Source organism: Callithrix jacchus, chromosome 4, assembly GCF_049354715.1.
Source record: "Callithrix jacchus isolate 240 chromosome 4, calJac240_pri, whole genome shotgun sequence".
In the NCBI taxonomy this organism is placed as follows: domain Eukaryota; kingdom Metazoa; phylum Chordata; class Mammalia; order Primates; family Cebidae; genus Callithrix; species Callithrix jacchus.
The window spans coordinates 43,243,852-43,267,137 of record NC_133505.1 but is presented as its reverse complement, the minus strand read 5'-3'; the positions used below and the strand labels follow the sequence as shown (position 1 = coordinate 43,267,137).

Here is a 23,286-nt window from a genome sequence, read left to right as displayed (position 1 = left end):
AACTGGGAATCTGGCAGACAGGGAGACTTATTTTTCACTATATAGTCTTTGGTACCTTTAAAATTTCACCTAGATTTAGATATCATAATTTAAAAATAAAATCCCTAGAGTATAAACACTCCATTTCTAGTGTTAGCTTTGCCTAGATTTCTACATAGTTAGATATGGAGGTTGTTTGAGATAAATATTCCCTCCAAGGACACAGAAACAGCCTAAGACCTTGAGGTTGGGAGATCGCTACCCTTGAAGTACAGTGTGAGGATGGGATGCCAGTCCTCTGCCACTGCACCCAAGTTCCATGGTGTTCTTACTGTCCTTTGGCCCACTGTAGAGGGCCCAAGCTACAAAACCCAGGACTGCATGCCCACTGCATAACGGATATAAGGCAGTTTCATGCTTTTAGGGGAAGTTCTGTTTAAAATAACTAGATCCAAAGTGGAAAGGAAAGGAACCAGAGCATTTACACAAACCACAACATTTCAGCTGAGTTTACAATGGCTTCCTGCCTGTTTAAATCAGGACAGCCAAGAACAGACTGCCAGACAAATTGTCATTTGTAGGCCCCTAGTGAGCTTAGGCAGTTTTCCACCTGTCCAGACAAATAAACAGGCCGCCTTGAGTTATGGACAGGTGGGCCCTGTGGCGCCAGAGACTGGGTCATTAGAGCTCATGAGCAACAGTAGGATGCCTGGGAAAGATCTGCTCAGCATCTTGGCCCTGCCCAACAGGCCACAAACATTCTTCGTACCCACTGGCTACCCACCTGGTGGCATCTAAAGGGAATATCTATGGGGAAGAAGGCAGGACAAAGGAATCCTAGGCAGGGAAGGTAGTCATCCATGAAAACACAGAGCTGAGATCAGAGAGCACATCTTTGAGGATGCTGGCGTAACACTGGGGGTCAGGAAAAAAGTCTATGTTGTTTCTGAGGGCCATACATTTCAAACGGAGCGCAAATGAGGTCCAGATTAATTGCTTTCTCAGAGTCTTATACAATAAAAAGCCTATCCCCCACTGTCTGGTTGCCATTCTGACCACACAGCACATTTCTAAACAAATTAAACTTCTCTGGGATATATACACACACATGTGCATGCATACACAGAGACCACCACCGTATCTGGTCTCTAAGAAGTTCCCTCTACCCTGACATCCCCTAAGTCCATCCAGGGTCAGAGAATGTCTGAGGCCACCAATATCCCCTTCTCTTACTGGTTGCAATTACCTATGGGCCCGGCTCCTGAGAGAATGTATTTAAGATTTATCAGGGCACGTTATTTGTCATGAGTGCTCTTTTAGGACATCAGCATCATTCCTGTGTTCCAGGTGGTGGTGGCATACCCTGAACTCACTGCCCTGATTCCACGAACACCTAGTCAGTTGTCCTCCCTCACTGGATCTCCCATCCGAGATTTCTGGCCATCTTCTGGTCTTAGTAATTTTAAATTCTCTTCCCTTTGCTTCATGATCCTGGTTTTCAGATTTTATTCCTGCCTTGAGTATGCAGTGAGCTCATGGAAAGGCATTTCCTAAGATAATGACCTATAACCCAGGCCCTCCGCCAGAACTGCCCCAACATCCTTGCCTAGGATGACAAGAACAAGGATCAAGTTTGAGAAATTCTTAGAAATTCAGATTTCATTCACATTTTCATCTGCTTGAAAGCATGCACCCAACAGCTTAAAATAAAGAAATCAAGGAGAAAAAAAAAAAAGATGAGAAAGGCAATAGGTAGCAATCATGACTAAAGAAAAAGGAAGTTAAAAGTAAAAGTCAAGTTACAAGATATATTTGTAAGACAATATATTGAGTGTAGGGTGGAATTTTAAATTTCTCTTACAGGAGACATTAATTAAGAGAAAGTAGCCCAGTAACTATTCATGTGTCGCCCTCTGAGTCCCAAGCGCGCATAGCTTGCTCCTTCATGTCCTGGTCAAAGGGCCTTCCTTGGCTGACTCACCTGACGGCAACCCTCCTCCCGGCAACCCTCCTCCCACCGCACCCTCTAATCCTCTTCTTAGCGTATTGTTCTCATAAGTACTCCTATTGTCAACTACACACTGTGAATTTTACCTATTTATCCTTTTTAAATTATCATTCCCCTCTAGCTTTCTAGAATGCCAGCTCCACGAGGGCAAGAGGATTTGTCTGTTTTGTTTGTTGCTGTATCCCCAGCACTTAGAACCTACCTGGAACAGAGCAGGTACTCAACAAATTAGCTGAATGACTAACTGTAATACAAATATACTTTAATTTTATACTATTACTGATAATGTAAAATACCTCTATTTGTTCTTAGACACAATTGCTTAGAATAATATAAGATGAACTATTATTCCCAAAGTCACATAAAATCACGCACTATGTATCCTATTGATACTTTACTAGAAAAACAAGACACAAAACCAGAACCAAGTATTAAAAGAATATCCCAGAAAATGTTTCCTTCTGTGATTCTCAGCATTTGTATGAACTGGATTAAAGATCAAATTCGTCTCATCCATATTCACCTGCATTCATTGTCGTCCAAACCTTCAGTCTGGGGTTAAAAAAAAAAAAAAAAAAATATATGGCTAGGCGTGGTGGCTCAAGCTTGGTAATCCCAGCACTTAGGGAGGCTGAGGTAGGCAGATCACAAGGTCAGGAGATCAAGACCATCCTGGACAACATGGTGAAACCTCATCTCTACTAAAAATATAAAAATTAGCTGGGTGTGGTGGTACGTGCCTGTAATCCTGGCTACTAGGGAAGCTAAGGCAGGAGAATCATTTGAACCTGGGAGGTAGAGATTGTAGTGAGCCAATATCACGCCACTGTACTCCAGCCTGGAAAAAAGACTCCATCTTAAAAAAAAAAAAAAAAAAAGTAACAATACAAAAAGGGGAGAAAATAAAAATACTTTTGCTGACAGTTTTGCAAATACCCCAAGTCCTTCCCTGGTGCTTGCTGGTGCCCTCTTGCTGCAGCCAAAGGGAACCAGGCTGTCTGGGGCGGACTGAGGCTGGTGGTGTGTGTGGGGTAGAAATGCTGGTGAGAATAGAAATGTGGGTCAACCCTGGAATAATGTTAAAAAGAGAAAATAAAAGCAAAATCTCTTTCGTGCAGAGGGCCGAAAGACTAGAAGAGAAGCCCATTCTTAACGCCACCAGCAAAAATAAGAACAAAAAGGAAAAATGAATGAGAAAAGTAGGGAGGAAGAAAATAAGACAAAAGAGCATAGAAGAAAAGGGGAGAAAGAGCAAAGCGAAATAGAAAAGGGGAAACAGCTGAGTAACAGATAGGGACAGCAGCAAAGAAGAAGGAAGTGAAGTGAAGTGGCAGCAGCAGGGAGGGCGCACTCCCCTGACTTTCCAGCACCTGACCAGTTAGAGGCCTGATGGCAGCAAGGGACCAGCAAGCGGGAGGGGGTGCTAAACATATCAGTTTCTCATCACGAGTCAATTGCAGAACCAGGACTAACCCCAGCTCAGTCACAACACTGTGGAGTTTCTCCTGTTAGCATCAAGGCCATAAAAATGCATATAAACATACACACACACACACACACACACACATATATACATACACCGCATATATGTACACACACACACATATGCACATATATGTGTGTGTATAGATATAATCTAGGCTAACAAAAAACACTTTATCTGATAGAGAGGCCAAAACTGTTTTTATAGGGCTGCCTATAAGATAAATGAGATTAAAAATACGAACAAAATACCTCAATATTGCCACACCACCTGAAGCCAATGGAAACTTAAGGGGTGTTTCATGTAGGATAAAAGTTATGACTACTGGGTGTACTTGGAAACAACTTAAATAGACACTCCAGGCCCTAATCTTTCCCCAGAGGTACGAGTGTCACATTCTTGTTCAGGGTGGGAGGGTTTTGCTCAGCAAAAAAGACTACACAGCATGCTTGTTTACATAACGAAGAACAACACACTGCAGAACATGGCATGGGAAATTTAGTCATCATCAGTGGAAACGCAAATCTCCTTATTTTACATTCTTCTTGCACACATAACCCCCAAGGGTTAAAAGCAGCCAAAGCCTCTACAGAGTTGAACCAATCAGCTTGTCTCTTGATGACATCATGCCTCTAATGGGACGGAACTGGAAAGGGTGAGGCAGGGAGGCCACTTCTGGACTTGGCCTGAAAGGGTGCCCTCCCAGTTGCTGCCACTTCACTTCTCAAGAAAAGGATTCAAGAGCCAAGGGTCCCCTCAGCTACCATTTCAGACAAAACCAGGACATTCCCCAAAATCCTGTACCAGAAATTATTCTCAGCTTACACAAAATGCATACAAAGCATGTCCCTGCTCTTTACCCGTCTCCTACTTATTTAATAATTATGTAAGCTGATTATAAAACACAAATGTATCATTTAACCGTGTTTTAAATGATTCAAATGTTTATGCTTAGTAGAGAAACAGCTTTCTGTGGTTTTCTCTTTCATAAACTTCAATATCATTTCAAGGCAGGTGAGAGACTGATCTGACATCACTAACTTTTTATACATTCAAACCACAATATGACCAGAAAGCCATTTCTGTTCTTCCTACAAGGTATTTATCTCAGATGTTAATTGGTGCTGTGTGTGTGTATGCTGTGGGTGCATGATACTGTGCAAGAGACAGAGGATGAGGAGACACAAAAGGGGCTTCTGACACAGGAACACACAGCTAAGATGCTGAGGATACTGCCACCGTGATGAAGGGAGAACAGGTTTCTCTCCTATAGTAGAAAGTGGGAAAGGCTTCAAGTTTTGGATTTTTAATTTTGCTCAATTTACATATTTTTATTTGAAAATGTCTATTATCAGTCCTGAAAAATAAAATTTTAGAGACACTGGATGTCATTACTTTATATATCATTAGTTGAGATGAAGGACAGAGACATGAAAATTACTTATATGATGAAAGATTTCAGGACTTCAGTGGAAGGATGATTTATTTCTGTCTGCATTCTTTCCAAGAATGTCACCATCTCTAAATAAGAAATAATCCTGTCACCTAGAACTACTTTGGTGCCTCTATATTCTGGGAGAAGAATTTTGTCTCCAACTTCCACAATAATTTGTTGAATCTCCCTACCCTGTCCTTTAGAACCTGATCCAACAGCTACTACCGCTGCTTGGGATCCTTCTCCTTGAGACTTTCCTGGAGGCATAAAGCCTCCTCCAGTTGCAGTTTCAGTGGCACTTCTTTCAACCAATCTTCAAAGAGTGAAAGAAACTTTCTAAATGCTGGTCTTGCCATGACTCCACTGCCGCAGCTCTGGTGCTTCCAGTTGAATTTGGATTTCTCCTGCTTCCCAGCACTCTGAATATCTAAGACTTCTAGTTCCTTTGCAAATGAAGATTAATTTACAGTGCACATGCTAGAACCATGTTTACTGCTCCAGCACACAGACATCTATGCTTACTCAGAGTTGACAGAAACAGTAAAAACAGCTACATCACTCATGGTCCCTGCGGGAAAAGACAGCACATTCAAATTGCGCACTTGAAGGAACTTCATAATGAGATTATTTATACAGGTTTGGGAAAGGTGCGTGGAGGGGAGCTAGTCACAGTGAGGAGCCTTAGGTCAGAAGGGTCAAAGGGAGGGACTATTTACTAGAACCCAGAGAGAACGGCTATTGGGAGAAGGTCCATCCCAGAGTGGTGGCCTTCAGTAGAGGGACACAGCCAATCCAACAATCCCTTGGCCTATTAATGCACGACATATAGGCAGATAGAAAACGTAGGAATTGGACCTGAAGGGTGGGTGGAAAATGCCCTGTGCAGCATCTAATGTTTGGAGAACAGCTTCAACAACAAACCAACCAACCTTATGATATAGCCATACAAGAGAATACTCAGATGATGATCTGATGCCGATCTTATTGATGCTGCCATGGTAAGATATCAATGACATGCAGTAATTAGGTAAGAAAAGCAAATTATAATCAGTAAATACACTAAGACCCCAAATTTGGATATGTATCGAATGCTAACAGAGGTTAAGTTATACTTGGAGGGATGCAGGTAAATTTCCCACTCCTCATCTACATATTTTTGAAGTTTTATTTATGTACGCCTTCTCAGTTTAACCTCTATTATGTCCCAAGCATCATGAAGACCTCAAAGAGTGCTTTTACTTGACTGGAGAACGCAGAAAATAACTACTGAAGCTTGGATTCAGATCTCCTCTTAGGCTGAGCTCTTTTAAAGCCAAATTCTTATGACTTCTTTGTTACCAAAAATAAAATAGAAAATAGGGAGAATGCTAGTGTCATGAACAGATACGATCACAGAGGTTTACCTTACCCAAGCCATCTTTCAGAAGTCATCTTGCTCAGGGTAGTTCAACAAGGGCTGAGTTAACACACCATAAGGAGCCGTCTGTATTTGGAGAAAATGGCTCCCAAATCTAACAGCCATACATGTTCCCCAACTAGAGAGCATCATCCCAACAACCACACAACACGCCATTTGCTGGTCCTTCTGTGGAAGAATGTATTTGTAAAATAAATTATAGAGAGGGCTATAGATTTCTCTTCAACCTCTCTTCTCCTCTCAGGGAGTTCAGCAGAAAGCTCATTAATTTCTCAAATGAGAACAATGGAGAAGGTGCCTGCCCTACTTTCCCAGGCTGGGTGGGCTCTCCCATCCCTGCAGGGAGGCAGAGCTGTGCAGGAGGATCACCAGTTGAAGGGTTTGAACTCTAGTGTTTCCCTTCACTCTGCCACCACCAAACACCAAAAGAACCTCCTGCAAAGAGCTCTGCCTTTTTTTTTTTTTGAGATGGTGTCTCACCCTGTTGCCCAGTGCAGTGGTATGATCTTGGCTCACTGCAACCTCCGCCCCCTGGGTTCCAGCAATTCTCCTGCCTCAGCCTCCTAAGTAGCTGGGACTACAGGCACATGCCACTATGCCCGGCTAATTTCTGTATTTTTAGTAGAGACAGGGTTTCACCATTTTGGCAAGGCTGGTCTCAAACTACTGACCTCAAGTGATCCACCTGCCTTGGCCTCCCACAGTGCTGGATTACAGGCATGAACCACCATGCCTGGCCTGAGCTCTGCCTTTCTTAAGGTCTGAAGACACTCTAGGCCTCAGTTCCCATTCTCTGAAGCTCCAAGCACAATAGTAACATTAATATCTACCATGTTATGCATGCTAGAAACTGTGCTAGGCAGTTAAACACATCTCTAATTGGTAAAACACTCTGAAACACAGATCTAACTGCCTCAGTTTCACAAATAAAGATAATAACAGTGAGCTTACTGAGGTCGTCCATGCACCAAAGTGGAGATGGTGGAGCTGAGGCTTAAAGCTGGATCTGCTGACTCCCGAACCTGAGGTCATGTGCTGTCCTGCACTTCCTTCTAGGAGCAGCCTGATGGGCTCCCACTCCACAGCCTTCCTTCTCCCTCCCCAGGCCTCACAGTGAGGAGCTGAGCTGAGCCCAAGCACCTTCAGAGCCTTCAGAGCAGAGCTCCCCACCTCCCAAGGGTCCAAGGACAGCAAAGAAAAAAATCAGCAAGCACAGGATATGGCAAAGCAGGCTTCAGGCACTGATTAGGGATAGGGTGGGGAGCGGCCATTAACTAATGCCCTATTCCAGGAAAGCCTGCCAAAGCCCTGGGTTTAGGGCCAGTCACTGGGGGAAACACTTTTGGAGTTTCTCTTTAGAGAGAGATATCCACAGAAACCAAGTACAATATCGCTAACAACATTGAAGGGTTACATTTAAAGGACTCTGTTAATGTTTACAACGTAAGTGAACCTTGCTCTTCTGAATTTGTTCCAATAAGACCTCAATTGCCTTTAAGTTTTTTCAAATTTAAAATGTAGCAGGGCTCTGGCATTTCAGCCACATTAGGGAACTAGCCCGCAACACCTAGATCTCGGATAGTCCCTGGGCCACTGTGTGCACCTGCAATCTTTATCTGCACAGGTGATATCAGCACATGAACCTCCTCTTGATGCAAAGAGGTACTGGTTTATGACCTCTATGGCCATTTCAGAGCTTACAAACAGCCAACCTCAATACCAGCTTTGCCCAGGTGATTTTGTATTTCTCGGCCAGGAGGAAAGAGTGGAGCCCATAAGACTACCTGGCCATGCTGCATGTTAACAGGACATAAATATCCTGTGAAGAATGGCCCAGCACTGCTAACCTCTCCTGGTGGGGATACGTTCAGAGGGAACCATAAAGGAGTGGTGATTCACTGGACTGGTAAAGCTGTCTTCCAGCCCGTGAATGATTCTGAGATACTGCCTTGATAGCATATCTAGTAGTCTTCCCTCAGTGGTCACTAGGGATTGGTTCCAGAACACCCCTCCCGATATCAGTATCTGAGGACGTTCAAGTCCCTGACATAAAATAGCATTGCATATAACCTATACATATCTTCTCGTATATTCTAAATCATCTCTGGATTACTTATAACACCTGATACAATGTAAATGCTGTATGTAAATTATTGTTATACTGTATTTTTATGTGCATTTTAAAATTGTTGTATTGTTATCCCCCCCTCCCCGAACATTTCCACCCACAGTTGGCTAAATCCATAGATGCAGAAAACCACGGCTATGGAGGGCTGACTGTTCTCATCTCTTGGCATGATGCTCAAGGCCCTCTCGCTACCTGGTGCAAATTTCACTTTGTACCCTTACTTCTCATTCTGCCCTTACACACAGTCAGCACCCTAGAGAAACCAAATGACCTAAGCTTTCCTGGCTCCATGCCTCTGCTCATGCTGCTCTCTCCACCCACCTCTCCTCGTCCTACCAGCTTCAATCTGGTTTTAGGCATAAGACTTGGTCTTTTAATTCCATGTCAAATCCCATCACTCTGTGATCCTTCCTGAAGCCTTTTCCCACCCTCTGACACCTCCTGTCTCCACTCCTCCACCCATGATTTTTTTTTTTCTCAGACCTGGGTGAGAGTCACAGATGTTTTTCTCTCTTGACCTCTAAGGCCGTTTCAGAGCACACTGCACTTATCTTCACACTCCTCTTAAACTTATCTTGAACTTTTCCTATAGCTGATTGTAAATTTGTAAAACTCTGTTTTAAAAAACAAAGGTAGAGCACACATTCCTACAAATACACACACTCCTGTGTGTAATCTCCTGCACGCCCCGTCCCCAGAGCTATCTCACTAGTGATTTTCCACTAGTGGCCAGGCATCTAGCACAGGCTCACCAAATCTTTGTTTACTAAGCAATAAAAATCTTCTGCAAAGGGTTCCTCTGTCTGCCTAATCAGAATCTTAGGCTTCATCTCATCTGGAGTTAGTGCTGGAAGAACTGCCCCACCCTGTTCCTTCACTGGAAATGGATTAGCTTTGGTTTACATAACTTTGTAGCACCTACCCAAATAGAGTTGGGTAGGGCATTAAGTCTACAGATAGTTCAAATGGACACTTCAGCTGCAGTGTTCCCCCCCTCTTGGAGAGCTAAATGTATTTCTTGAAATTATTCCTGGGAGACAGACCCAATCCACTTCAAAGGCAGCTTCCACTCAGCAAGGAGCTTGCAAGGGTGGTACTTTAACATTCCCAGGGTGTTTACCCAACTTTGAGAAACACATTCTTTTGCTCAGTGAGACATGCCATAGGTCACTGAAAAATACTTCGGTACATATTTCCAACTAATAATGGCTATGAAAGAAAACTGGGCCTCTCACTCCCAATGTTTTCTACTCCCTAATCTTCGTTCCTAAACCACTTAGCCCTCTTCTGCCTGACCAATCTGGGAATGTGGAATAGGCAGGAGCCTTCTGCTGGAAGAAGTATTTGGCCTTCCAGGACAGCACAGTAAGAATAACCATGGAGAAGCAGGGAATAGAAAAGCCTTCTTCTTGCAGCCATAAAAAAGAATGAGATCATGTCCTTTGCAGCAACATGAATGCAGCTGGAGGCCATTATCCTGAGCAAATTAATGCAGGAACAGAAAACCAAACACTGCAGCATGTTCTTCCCTTAAACAATGGGTACTCATGGACATAAAGACACAACAATAGACACTGCACTGGGACTACTGGAGAGGGGAGGGAGTGGGGGCAAGGGCTGAAAAACTATTTACCGGGTACCATGCCCAATACCTGGGTGATAAGATCAATCATACCCCAAACCTCAGCATCATACAATATACCCATGTAACAAATCTGCATATGTACCCCCTGAATCTACAGTAAAAGTTGAAATTATATATAAAAAGAGAAAAGCCCCCTTTCGGCTTTTGCCCCTGCCCTACCCCTGTCTTCCCCTAACACCCCTCACACCTCTCAACTAGCCCTGGGTCTCCTCTCTTCCTCCTGAAGGACTCATAGGAAGTACTCCAGCTCTTCTTAAGCATCCCCAGGGTGAGCATGATTCTCTCAACGGGGATGATGGGATCCAAATATTTCCAAACAACATGTCATTTCTAGGAACTGCCCCTCCCTCATCAGCTCTGCTCTGCTGGGGCCTCCACCCTCTAATTTAACTATTAATGAATCTGTCCTCTGTGATCCAGGCTACCTGAAGCTCGCCTCCTCTTACAATTGTCAGAAACACATTAGTTATGGAGTGAAGGAACCAGGGCAACCATGCCCAGATCCTGGGCCTGGGAGTTGGCACACAGGAGAGCTGCAGTCAACCTGGCCAGCCCAGCTCCCCATGACATCATGTCAGCCTTACCTCATCCCACTCTGAGGCAAAGGAGGGTGACTTCTCCAGTCGCTTCTTCCCAATGCTGCAGTTGGATAAGGACTCGCTCCGACTCCCCATGGTAGCGTCCTCTGTGGGTGAGCAGGTCAGGAGATCAGAGTCAGACTTGGACAAGCTGCGGCTGAGTTTGAGTTCAGCTTTGGGTTTGCTGGTGGGAGGGGCTCGGCTCCTGGCCCCACTCCGGTCTCCTTCCTCAGCACCACCAGGGTGTGGAGATGCTGTGTGAGTCAAAGTTTCAGGGTGCGAGCGGCTGTTGGTGGTAGGCAGGCCTGCTAGGTAGCCCACTCTCTTGCTCTGGTCCAGGGCACTGGGCTGGGAGGCTCCAGGAGCATGCACACCCGTCTCCTCCAGCTGCATGCTGGCCTTGTGGCAGGCGCCCTGCTGGGGGGACCCGTCTGGATGGCTCTGGCCAGTGGTAGAGAGCAGCTGGAAAGGGTCCTGCCCCACCTCGCACACCGGGGAGGAGCCGTGGAGGAGACCTGAGAACTGCTCTGGGACCTGCCCGTCCTGCCCCTCCGCAGAGTCCTGGCTCCGGCTGCTGCTGCTCCGCCTGTGGTCTTGGAGTGGACGGAGAGACAGAGAAATAAAAAATTAAACGTGGCAAAAATCAACAAAGTTCCAGTGTAGCAAGCATACGGCTGAGCAGAGGAATTCACAGAGAGACAGAGAGAGAAACTGGATAGGCTGGGGAGAGGAGAGGAGAGAAGAAGAGACAGGAAGGAAGACAGCTTTTGTATTGTTCTTAATGTTCAATTTGTACCCAAAGTCAGAGCATTTATGAAATTCCAAACACTGGCCTGATTAATGCTATCTGGCAGCCTTCCCTTTTGTTAGATTTCTGTTAACATTAACGACCAGACCTTGCTATATAAGGCGAGAAGAGTGTTAACTATAACCTAGAGAAAGGACATAAGTGAGGACAGAGTGAGTGAGCGTGGAGCAAAAGTGAGAGTGCCAGTGAGCAAGCTCGAGCAGTGAGACTCACTTCTGGAACATCTGATACATTTCCATAAAGGCCAAAGTGTTATTTAAAGGCCACCCGCCCTCCCTTCCTCTGGCAAGCAGCAACAGAAAAAAAAAAAAAAAATAGAGGTCATGGTCTGCAACCTGCAACTTCTGGAATTCCTTAACAGAAACAAAACAGCAGAGAAATAACTGCTTCCTTCCTCGGAGGGGGCCATTCCGAGTTCCACGCCTCATCCTTCCTTCCTTCCTCAGGAGCACAGATTTTTTTTTTTTCTCTCTCTCTCTCTCTCTTTCTCTCTTTTTTTTCCCGGAGAAAGTACACATCTTACTCCTTCCAAAGTCTCCCAGCTGCTCATATTTGTTTAAGTTTAACCTTAGTTGATCCACTGAAAACAAAATGGTCTAATTTGTCAATGCCAGGAGACATCTGCAGTTCTCTCGAGACTTCCCTGACATCCTAGAAACCTGACACTGCTAGCTCAAGAGGCCAACTACTACTGTACACTCAGATACCTCTGCCCTGAAGTAGCATAAGTCATTGCCCAAATCAGAATCTAACATCAGCACTACACTGGCAAACTACACTGAGTTCATGCAAGCTTTCCTTGCATGAACTCAATCCCATTGAAGATTTTAACCTACATCATCAGAGTAAATAACAACACTATGTCCAGCACTAGCTCACACTCCATAATATTCAAATTTATCTTCTCTATACATGGAATCTATAGTACCTACACCAAACAATTCCCCAGTCTGCTCAAAACTCCCAAGAACTATTCATGAGCTCAGAATAGTTGAGCTCCAAAAGGGTCAACTATGTTTACAGAGGAGGAATCTTAGGTGGTCACCCCAGGTGGTGTAACCTAGAAGCCTGAAAATCTGGCTCTGGTCCTGGCTGAACTGCTGTCTAGCTGTGTGGCCTTGGCAGTCACTTCATCTTACTGGGCCTCAGTGTCTGCAATAAGTAGGCTGGGCTGCATGATACTTAAAAATCCCTTTAATGACATGACAGTGACGAGAATCCAAGTCTCCACCATGTCACGATGGCACACTTCTCCCTCTTAGGGATGCGAGAGCCCTGCCTGAGTACCTCTCCTGTTGCTGTCTGTATAGCACCCACTCTCCCTCATCAGCACACCTGAAGGCCCAAAGCCCCTTCTTGAGGTTCCGTTCTGCAACTGGAAAGGGTAGCCAGGTGAGGAGGGGTGCAAAATAAACACGATGTACTAAAATGCAGTCTCCATTGCCCACACATGACACTATTGTCCTATAACACTGGTTCTTCCAAAACAGCCTCTAAGAAATGGTCTCAACAACCAGCTCTCACAGTGAGCCCAACTCACTGGGGTCTGAGCAGGGATACAGTTTCCCCATCCCCGCCACTCCAGAAGAGCAGTTCAGTCTCCACAGTCTGTTCAGCTTTTCACAAGTCTACAGAAGTGGCCAAGGGGCAGCCAATTAGCTCCACTTTATGGCTCTGATTACTTATCCACAGGAGGACAGAAGCACAAACTTTGGCAGCTCCTTCCTCTAGGCTTTTTTTTTTTTTTGAGAAAGAGTCTCACTCTGTTGCTCAGGGTGGAGTGCAGTGGCACACTCTTGGCTCACTGCAACCTCTGCCACCCGGATTCAAACCACTCTCCAGTCTCAGTCTTCCGAGTGCCTGGGACTACAGGCATGTGCCACCACACCCAGCTAATTTTTTTCTATTTTTAGTAGAGACAAGGTTTGCCATGTTGGCCAGGCCGGTCTTGAACTCCTGGCCTTAAGTGATGTCCCTGCCTTGGCCTCCCAAAGTGCTGGAACTACAGGCATGAGCCACCGCACCCAGCCCCTCCTCTACACTTGATGACTTTGGGACTTTCACACCCCAACTCAAAAATGCTATACCCCAAAGATCAGGTCCTGAGCAATGAACAAGCCCTGAAAAACTTGAATCCTTCCTCGGGGGGAGAAGGAATGCTGATTACCTAAGAGTTTCATACTGTTTAACTGAGGCCCCAGGAAGCCACGTCTCATGGCTATGAAGATCACATATAATAACTGGCAGCCAGAACAAAGCTACCCAGTGGTGCTGCATGGTGGGGCTACAGTCAGGATGACACATGACCATTTAATGTGGTTCAGGGCAACAGTACTTCCTAGGAGAAGCCGATGGGAAGGGTTAATCAGGCTGCCAAATCTGCCATCTCTGGGACCACATTCTAACAGCCAACTTCCTACAAATCCTGGCCCAAGGCACAATGTCCCTCTGACTATACTTGAATGCAAGATGACTGTGGTAAAAGGAGCACAGGCTTCTACTGCTTTGTATCAACTTCCAGCTTCAGATTTAACAACTGGAAGCTAAGGGGACCAACAATAAAAGAAAAACACCATCGCTCAGAACCGGGGGCCAGCCTGGCTCAGACTGCCTGGTTGGACCTCAGAACCCAGGCCACAGAAAATGCTCGAACTACTGCTGTGGGAGCCAGCAATGCAGGCCCTGTCAAACAGCCGCCCATTCAAGCTAGCTATCAATGATGAAAGAGAGACAGATGCCAAGGGCTCAATAACAGACACATGCCAGGGGGAAGGAAGTGGGCAGAAAGAAAGAATGGAAACTTGTGGAGGAAGGAAATATGTGGAGGAAGAATCTCTGAGGGTCAGAATCCTATTAGAGAAACCACAATCCACCAATATTTTGTGGAATATAAGAAATGATGGAAAGAACTTCTTACAATCATATGACTTAGCCAGGCAATTCCTAAGAAAGACACTCTGGTAACTGAAAAACTTGCCGACATCTAAGAGCCTAAGGCTGGTGTTCTCATTCCCATTAAAAACTACATCCAAGGCCAAGACAGGATTTTTTGGCAAATCAATGGGTGGGAAAAGAATTACTAAACGGTTTCTTCCTTCTGCAAAGTCAGAATAATATAAGGTCTCTTAGGGACAAGGTACTAACAATAGAGTATACTGATCAAGAAGCAGTTCGTAAGCAAATTACTGAACTTCTCTGCGATTCCAGGATCTTAACTGGGGGACTGCTGTGGTAATTAAATTATACGTGTAACGCATTAAGAACCATGTCTGGCACACGCCACACTCTCAGTAGATGTTAAAATTATTATCCTCCACATGGGAGCCATTACACACTTTGCTCACAGATGAGACCAACTACTTCTCAGTTCCTCACAGGTCTGTCACAAGGATCATCAAAGACAATGTACATGAAAGTACTCTGTAAGATATAAAGCACTTCACAAGCATTCATTACCTGCACCATCCTTATAACTCTGAACAGCAGAAGGAGGGGACAGAAAGTAATGTGGTAAGTGGGCTGAAGCAAGAAACTCTGAGACAGGCCCCAGAACTGTCACTGTACCCACTCATCCCATCGACAAATGTGTACAAACTGTCTGCCCTCAGGAGGCACCCAGGTGATATGAGGATAAAGAGGCCAGGCGTGGTGGCTCACACCTGTAATCTCAACACTTTGGGAGCCTAAGGTAGGAGGAGTGCTTGAGCTCAGGAGTTTAAGAGGAGCTTGGGCAACATGGCGAGATCTCATCTCTATAAAAAATTTAAAAATTAGCTGGGCGTGGTGGTGCACATCTGTAGTCCCAGCTACTTGGGAGGCTGAGATGGGAGGATAATTTGAGCCCAGAAATTCAAGGCTGCAGTGAGCTGTGATTGTGCCACTGTACTCCAGCCTGGGAGACAGAGCGAGATCTTATCTTACCAAATAATAATAATAATAATTAAAAAAAATAAAGACACCAAGTCTGCCCCGATGCTTTAAGAGAGGTATAAACCATATGCATGGCAGACGTAAAGAAAGCCTGAATACTCTGAACCAGAAGGCTTCTCAGAAGAGGTAGCTTTCGGGCTGAGCACTGAAGGAGAAGTAAGACCTTGTCAGGCTTACAGAGAAGTAGAAATACATTAGAAAAGGCAGAGAAGGGCCAGGTGTGGCAGCACACACCTGTAATCCCAGCAATTTGGGAGGCTGAGGCAAGAGGATCACTTGAGCTCAGAAGTTCCAGACCAGCCTGGGCAACATGCCCAGGGACTACTGAAGATGCAGAAGAGAACCCTTAGGCCTTTCTCTACACTACTTCCAATGGTCCCCCAGCTCTTCCCTCAGCCCTCGCCACAGTCTGCCCTTCTAGGAGAGAAACAAAAAGGCAACAGCACACAGGGAGGGAGGCCTGTTTCTTATGCTACCCATACACCAAGGCCAGCTGCTCCACTCAATAGGGCACACCAGCATTCTAATTCCCAGTCCCATCAACTTGTGATCCTCATTCATTTTCCTTTTACCCTGTGAGCTACCGAAGTAAGGGGTCTTCTGTGCTGCATTTTAATTACTATGATGAGCTATGGGATCTCAAGGGCTTTTGAGTAATAACATTTTAACATTTACACATTTTTCATTCACCTTTGCCCATTTAAATTAAGGCTGAAGAATGCAGCTCATGTAAGGAGTTGCTAACTCAAATCAATCCTCAGACCCAGAGGAGCAGGCTGGGGGACCCAGTGTCCCGTGTTGTTTTGTGTTTTCCGTATCATTAGGATTGGAATCCTCCAAGTTCCACGTCACTATGGTGAGTGTCAAAAACTGTGGGTGTGCAGGAGAACTCCCAAGTACATGGTTGCTTTCAGAGGGTCACCAGGCTCTCCCTGGAAGGAAGGTCCTGACCAAGTTATTCAGACATTTGCTGAAGACTACAATTTGATAAGACAAATAGACTGAGAGTTCATTCTGGTCCATGGCAACCTGAGAAATAGAATAAGTGCTAGACTGGAACTCAAGAAGCCCATGTTTTAGTACCAGCCCTGTGACTTTTCCTCTCTAGGTCTCTTCAAAAAATGAATGCCTGGGATGCATTCTCCAGGGCTTTGTGATTTAGGCTGGTTTGAATCTGTGATTAAATGACCTCTCTATGGTCCCTTTCAGTTCTATGATGTTAAGAACATGAATAGTAGCATAGCTTTTGATGAAATGGTTTTAGCTTCATGGTTAAAAGTATAGGCTTTGGATTCAGTCAGACTATGGTTTAAATCTTAGCTCCAATACCTAACCTTTTCTTCCTCATCTTTGAAACAGGGACAAAAATAGCCTCTATCCTGAAGATCTGTCACGAGATATACAATGACATAATCAACGTAAATGAAATCAGCATGGCAGCTGGCCCATAGGAAGCATTCAGTAAATGATAGCTGCTGTCATTATCACCATTTTTCATTTACAGTCATTTCTGAACCCTTAGCTCATCATGCTAACACTGCACACATAGGCTGGTTTCCCTTCTCCTGACTCTGCAAAGGAGACTGTTTTCTTCTGAGCAGCCCTGTTAAAGAGGCAGAATAAAAACTCAAAAGCCAGGGAAGGCCAGTATTCTTGTAAGTTTGGTTTGTGATCACATGTAAGAGCACAGTGGAGAATCTTCCAGACTAGGAGCCATCTGTACTCACCTTGGGGTCCATAGGTAGAGCCCAGCTTTGGGACTTAAGAATGTTTCACACTGACTTGGTCTTGATTATCTCATTACATCTTCCCCATCTCCTGAACTTCTGAAGTGTCTCTTCATTGCCTGTCATTGGACCTCTGACCTCTGGCCCCCAGACTTCCCTAGTTTTCAATATGCCAGCTCTGCCTGGATCAGCTTCCAACCAGCCATGATATCTAACCATGTCTAATTTGATAGTACATTTGCTGTCTTTACTCCCCTTGATCTTCTGCCAGTTCTTGTACTGGGTATTCACAGCCATTTGCTTTCTCGTCTCCAGTTGCTGGAATGTTGAGCCCTTTCAAATACTCAAGAAACAACTGACTTGAGTCCTCTACCAATTCGCCTAACTCAGCTGGCTTCCAACGGCTATTGCTCATTGAGTACTACTCCTTCTGTGCCAGACACTATGCCAAGCATTTTCTTTCTACTATTCACAGCAACCATGAGGTAAGAATTCGTATCTCTTCTACATGTAGAAACTGAGGCTTAAAGAGGTTAAATGACTCCCTAAATAAAGGTCACCATCCGATAAATGCTAGAGCAAGAATTCAAATGTAAGCCTGATTACAAGGCCCAGTGAGCTTTCCATTCATCTCTTGAAAACTATGATAAGATCAATTTCCTCATCTCTTCTGCTCTCTTTAAGCCATCATCTTTACCCAAGGCACCCGCACTTTTTGGAGGATAATCACACCAATTTTTTGAGAAGACATATCAAACGTTTTTAATGACTACTCTCAACACCATGTAAAAATTTGGGATAATTTCATCACTTCTCTCCTACTTTAGAGAAATTAGACCCCATTTAGGATTTACCAATGGCCTTCTAATTTCCTAACCTTCTTCCTAGTTTTCATCCTTCTAGCTCTTTATATATCAATGGATACTGTTTGTCCATTGCCCCCAGTACCCTCTTCCCTTCCTTCCTTGGTTATGGGATTTTTAGACAGGTTCACAGACACCTAGAATAAAGACAGTATTTCCCACCTCCTTTGTAGCTAGGTGTAACCACATGATCAAGCTCTGGCCAATGAGTTATAAGTGAAAGTGGCATGTGTAACTTTTGGGAACTATCTTTAAAGTGTCACTCTCCCCTTTCTTTCTTCCTTCCTATGCTGACGATTTGAACTCGGATAACCATCTTGAACCATGAGATGGCAGAAGGAAACTGGGTCCTTGGCGGTCATGAACTGCCATTGAGCCTAGCACTCCTTACTTTGAACTTCTATCTTGTTCAAAAACCCTCAATAACCATAGTTATTGAGGGTTTTCTGTCACATTCAGCCTTGCCTCTTAAGATACTGCATTCTCCCAGTTATCTTCCTACATTTCTTTCCCCTTATGCCTCTAAATATAAGCTCTATTCTTTTTTTAAAAAAATAATCATTATTATTATTTTGGAGACAGAGTCTTGCTCTGTCACCCAGGCTGGAGTTCAGTGGTGTGATCATGGCTCACTGCAGACTGAACCTCCTGGGCTCAAGCAGTTCTTCCACCTCGACCTCCAAGTGGTTAGGACTATAGGTGCATGCAACCACACCCAGCTAAATATTGTTACTTTTTTATTTTCATAGACACAAGAAGATCTCACTATGTTGCCCAGGCTAAGTTCTGTTTTTGACCTCTTCACTCTCTCTTCTTTTTTTTTTGAGATAGAGTCTTGCTCTGTCACCCATGCTGGAGTGCAGTGGCGTGATCTTGGTTCACTGTGACCTCTGCTTCCAAGGTTCAAGTGCTTCTCATACCTCAGTCTCCTGAGTAGCTGGGATTATAGGCATGTGCCACCAAACCCAGCAAATTTTTGTATTTTTAGAAGAGACAGGGTTTCACTATGTTGGCCAGGCTGGTCTTATAAGCTTAGCCTCAAGCAGTCCACCTACTTCAGCCTCCCAAAGTGCTGGGATTACAGGCGTGAGCCACAGTGCCTGACCTGGATTCTCTTTTATGTTAAGAATCACCTCAACTTGGATGATTCATAAATCTGTATTTCTAATCTTAACATCTTTTATCAGACTCCCATTTCCAAGTGTTTATGAAGTATTTTTACTTAGATGTTCTCTGGTACCTAAAACACCTCAAACTTAACACACTCAAAACTGGACTTCACATCTTCCTTCAAACATGCCCCTTCCCTCAATTCTTATTTCTGTTAGTTGTACATTGTTTTCTCAATTAACCAAGCTCAAACCTCAGAATCATCCTCAAATTCCTCTCCTGATTCCTACACATTTTGTTGCATGGTCCTGTTAATTCTGCTTCTTCTATACTTCTCCCATTCATACCTCCCTTCCTATAACTTCCTCCTCTCCCTCTAGTCTGGGCTCTGATACCTTCAAGAGACTCCATGAAGTCTCTTAGACTTCAGGGCATTCCCGCCTCAGTCTCTCCCAGTCTAAGCAATCTAAGAGTCCACAATTATATATTTGAGAAGTGTGGCTCCTATCCTGTCACCCAATTCAAAAAGCCTCAACAGCACTGCATTGTCTTGGGAATAAACAGTGACACTAGAGAGCCAATGCTCTATGACAAGTTTCCTTTGTTCCAGCCAAACTGGATTACTCTTACCATTCTCCAAACACATTCTCTACATCCTCTCCCATCCTCTCACTGTTATCTGTGCCTCTCTTCCTGTCTGGAATGCTCTCTCCTTCCTTGCTTCTGCTATCAGGTATAATTCTACCTAGGGGTTCAGCTCAAGTGTGATTTCTTTAATAAAGCCATGATCTCTTACCCTGACATAATTTATCCCTCTTTTGGACACCAAAATTACTTTTATATAAATTTAACATAATCTCTCATCTTTCAGTTATTTTACATATGTCTCATGTATATAAATGCATAATATACATCTATATAAAGGCTGTCAATACATTTATTTGGTGGAGGAAAATTCAGAAGCACATTTCATAAGGCTTGGACTTGTTCTACAATGGAAAGAAGAGTGAACTATTCCAACTCAGAAATATAAATTAAAAAGAGGAAGACAGTTACACAGCAGGACTTTGTGTAGGAATTCCTCTAATGCAAGAAGGTGAGAAAAGTCTGGTGCAGTGGCTTGTGCCTGCGATCCCAGCTACATGGGAGGTTGAGGTGGGATTGCTTGAGGCCAGGAGTTCAAGACCAGCCTGGACAACACAGTGAGACCCTGTCTCTAAAAAAATTTTTTAGCTAGGTGTGGTGGCACATGCCTTTAGTCCTTGCTCTTCAGGATGCTAAGGCAGGAGGGAGAATTGCTTGAGCCCAGGAGCCTGAGGCTACAGGGAGCTATGACTACACCACTGCACTCCAGTCTAGCAATGGAGCGAGACCCCTGTCTATTTTTTAAAAAAGAAGGCAAGAGAAGAGGAAGCTGCTGAAGATAAGGCTTAATTGTTAAATTGTCTCGTTTATATGTTTTCCCTTTGGAAAAAGCATCCAAACATACTCCTGGGCATTTACCTTGAAAATCTAGCCTGGACTTCTCGGTAAAGACCAAAGATTGAATACAGGTACCTATTTTTTCTTCTTCCTGAAATCTCATTAAACCAACAGTAAAAGTGAGACTACAGATGGAAGCACACCTGATAAAACAATACAAAACTGGCAAAGGGAAAAGCCAAGATTTACACTCTAGAATTCCCCAGGCTAAGGAATTGGTACTCTGATGTAGGAGAAGAGGGAGAAGCTAAAAACTGTCTCCTCCCATTTGGAAGGATTAAGGTCTTCATACTCATGCACAAACTGTGCACAGACTCAAATGCTTAGCTCTCAGAAATACTGACTTAATCTCAAAAACCTCTGAAGTGCAGCTGCATGCCGAAGAGTCCACATGTATCACTGTCTTAGATAATCATTCATCACTGTCCTCTGTTAAGTACCACTTCACCTGGACCCAAGCACTATTAGCGGATACTACAAAAAAGCACCACGGAGAACAAGATGGCTTTTAGATCTCTTGGCTACTTTCCCATTTGCTATCAAACCTGGAAAGTTGTCCACTATTTCTCTGAGTGGTAATATGTCCAGAACATTCAGCAAGCAAAGAGTCAAATATGAAAGAGAAATAAATGACTATGCTATACAAAACAGGAATCACTGCTCTGGGACATGCTTGCCCTGTGTGATGATTTCCGAAGACTTTTTCTACATTTGAAATAATTTAACAGGAACAGCCAGTTAAATAAAACTACCATAAAATCACGAGTCTAGTGTCCTTTTAGAGGATGGGCTTTCTGCTTCATAGATCTATTAAGTCTTTCCACTTTTGTCAGTTTTTGTCATTTCTATAGGTACAAATGGCATTTCTGGGTAGGAAAATTCTTCACTGTGAAGGACTGTCCTGCAAAGTACAGGATGCTTAGCATTCCTGGCCTCCAGGCATGAAATGCCAGTAGCAGCCCCACCTTAACCAGTCATTGCGACGGACCAAAACTCTCTCAGAACAATTTTAAATGCTCCCAGGGAATGGCTCCAACTCTGATTAACCACATAAAATATTAAATCATCTTATTATTAATTTTTTAAATCTCTTGAGGTTATATATATATATATATATATATATTTTTTTGTCTTTTTTCTTTCCTTTTTTCGTGGAGAATGGGGTCTCACTCTTGCCCAGGCAGGTCTCAAACTCCTGGGCTCAAGCTATCCTCCCATCTCTGCATCCTGAAGAGTTGGGATTACAGTCATGAGCCACTGTGTCTGGCTATAATCTTTTTTGAAGTTTTTATTTTTAAATTTTTTTTAATTTTTAATTTTTGTGTGGGTACATAGTAGGGTACATGAGATGTTTTCATATAAGCATAAAATGAGGAATAATTACATCACAGAGAGCAGGGTGTCCATCCTCTCAAGCAATTATCTGTTGTGTTACAAACAATCCAATTACACTCTTAGTTATTTTAAAATGTACAATTAAGAATATTCTTTTATTTTTTTTGAGACAGACTCTCAAAAAAGAGGCTCCTTCTGGGTTCAAGCAATTCTCAGCCTCAGCCTCTTCAGTAGCTGGGATTAGAGGTGTGTGCTATCACGTCTGGCTAATTTTTGTATTTTTAGTAGAGGAGGGGTTTCACAACATTGGCCAAGGTGGTCTCGAACTCCTGACCTCAAGTGATCCACCCACTGTGGGCTCCCAAAGCGCTGGGATTACAGGCATGAGCCACCACACCCGGCCAAGAATATTCTTTATAGCATCCTCACATATAGTGGTTTTTTTCTCTTTCTTGGTCAAAATTGCCAGAAAGTTTAAAAAAAAAATACAAATTCATTTTCATTATCTTTTTGGTTCCTTTACTTCATTACTTCTGCCTTTCTTTCTTTCACTAAGGTGTAACATATATAACATAAAGTATGTGAAATATACTATCTGCTTTTATCTCAAGAATTCCCTAATGATCTCTTATTAGTTACTCTTTGTTACTTTCTTTTGGTTAAATTTTAATCTTTCTTGTTTAACAAATGAATTTAATATAAACTCTCCTCTGAGTACTACTTTGGCCAAATATAACAGGTATTTACACAAAGTGTTTCCACTAACACTACTTTCTATGTAGAAAAATAGAAAAAAAAAATAGGCAACTCAGAGACTAAACATATAACACTAATCAATAAGGTAAGTTGCTCAATTTCAATAACAGATAACACGTTTTTCTGCTTATCCTGGTGAAAAACATTAAAGACTGATTTTGGTGAGGGTATAGGGAAGAGCATACTTCTCTTCAGTATTAGGGGAGGGCAATTTAGCTCCACCAATTAGATCTAGACATGCACATACACTCTGACCTGCTAATTCTACTTTCTACCAATCTTTTTTAGAGACATACTTTTATAAGTATTTACGAACACGTGTACAGAATGTTCAAAGACGCATAATTTATAACAGAAATCTTGGAGAAAACTTCAACACCCATGAACTGGAGAAGGAAAAAATGAGTTATGGGATATTTAGCTAGATTTTAAGAATCAAGATAAAATTGTATCATGTTCTATAGATAAGGCAAATATAAAATGCAAGTTCACAAAAAGTTTGTAAAATATAATTCCATGTAGCTTAAATACAAACAAAGAATTTTACATAGTCACTTTTGTATAAAGATAACAAATCGCCTGAATCAATATACCATACTTCC

The 23,286-nt window shown here is 43.4% G+C and overlaps 1 protein-coding gene across 9 annotated transcripts in view; it reads right to left on the bottom strand.

Moving 5' to 3' along the window:
* ANKS1A (ankyrin repeat and sterile alpha motif domain containing 1A) overlaps positions 1 to 23,286 on the bottom strand; it is a 196,522-nt gene that overhangs the window by 63,579 nt on the left and 109,657 nt on the right. For all 9 annotated transcript variants that reach the window (XM_078369010.1, XM_035295368.3, XM_035295371.3 and 6 more), the window contains one exon: positions 10,680 to 11,266. In XM_078369010.1, coding sequence (XP_078225136.1) covers positions 10,680 to 11,266 — 587 coding nt within the window. The remainder of the gene's footprint in view (positions 1 to 10,679; positions 11,267 to 23,286) is intronic.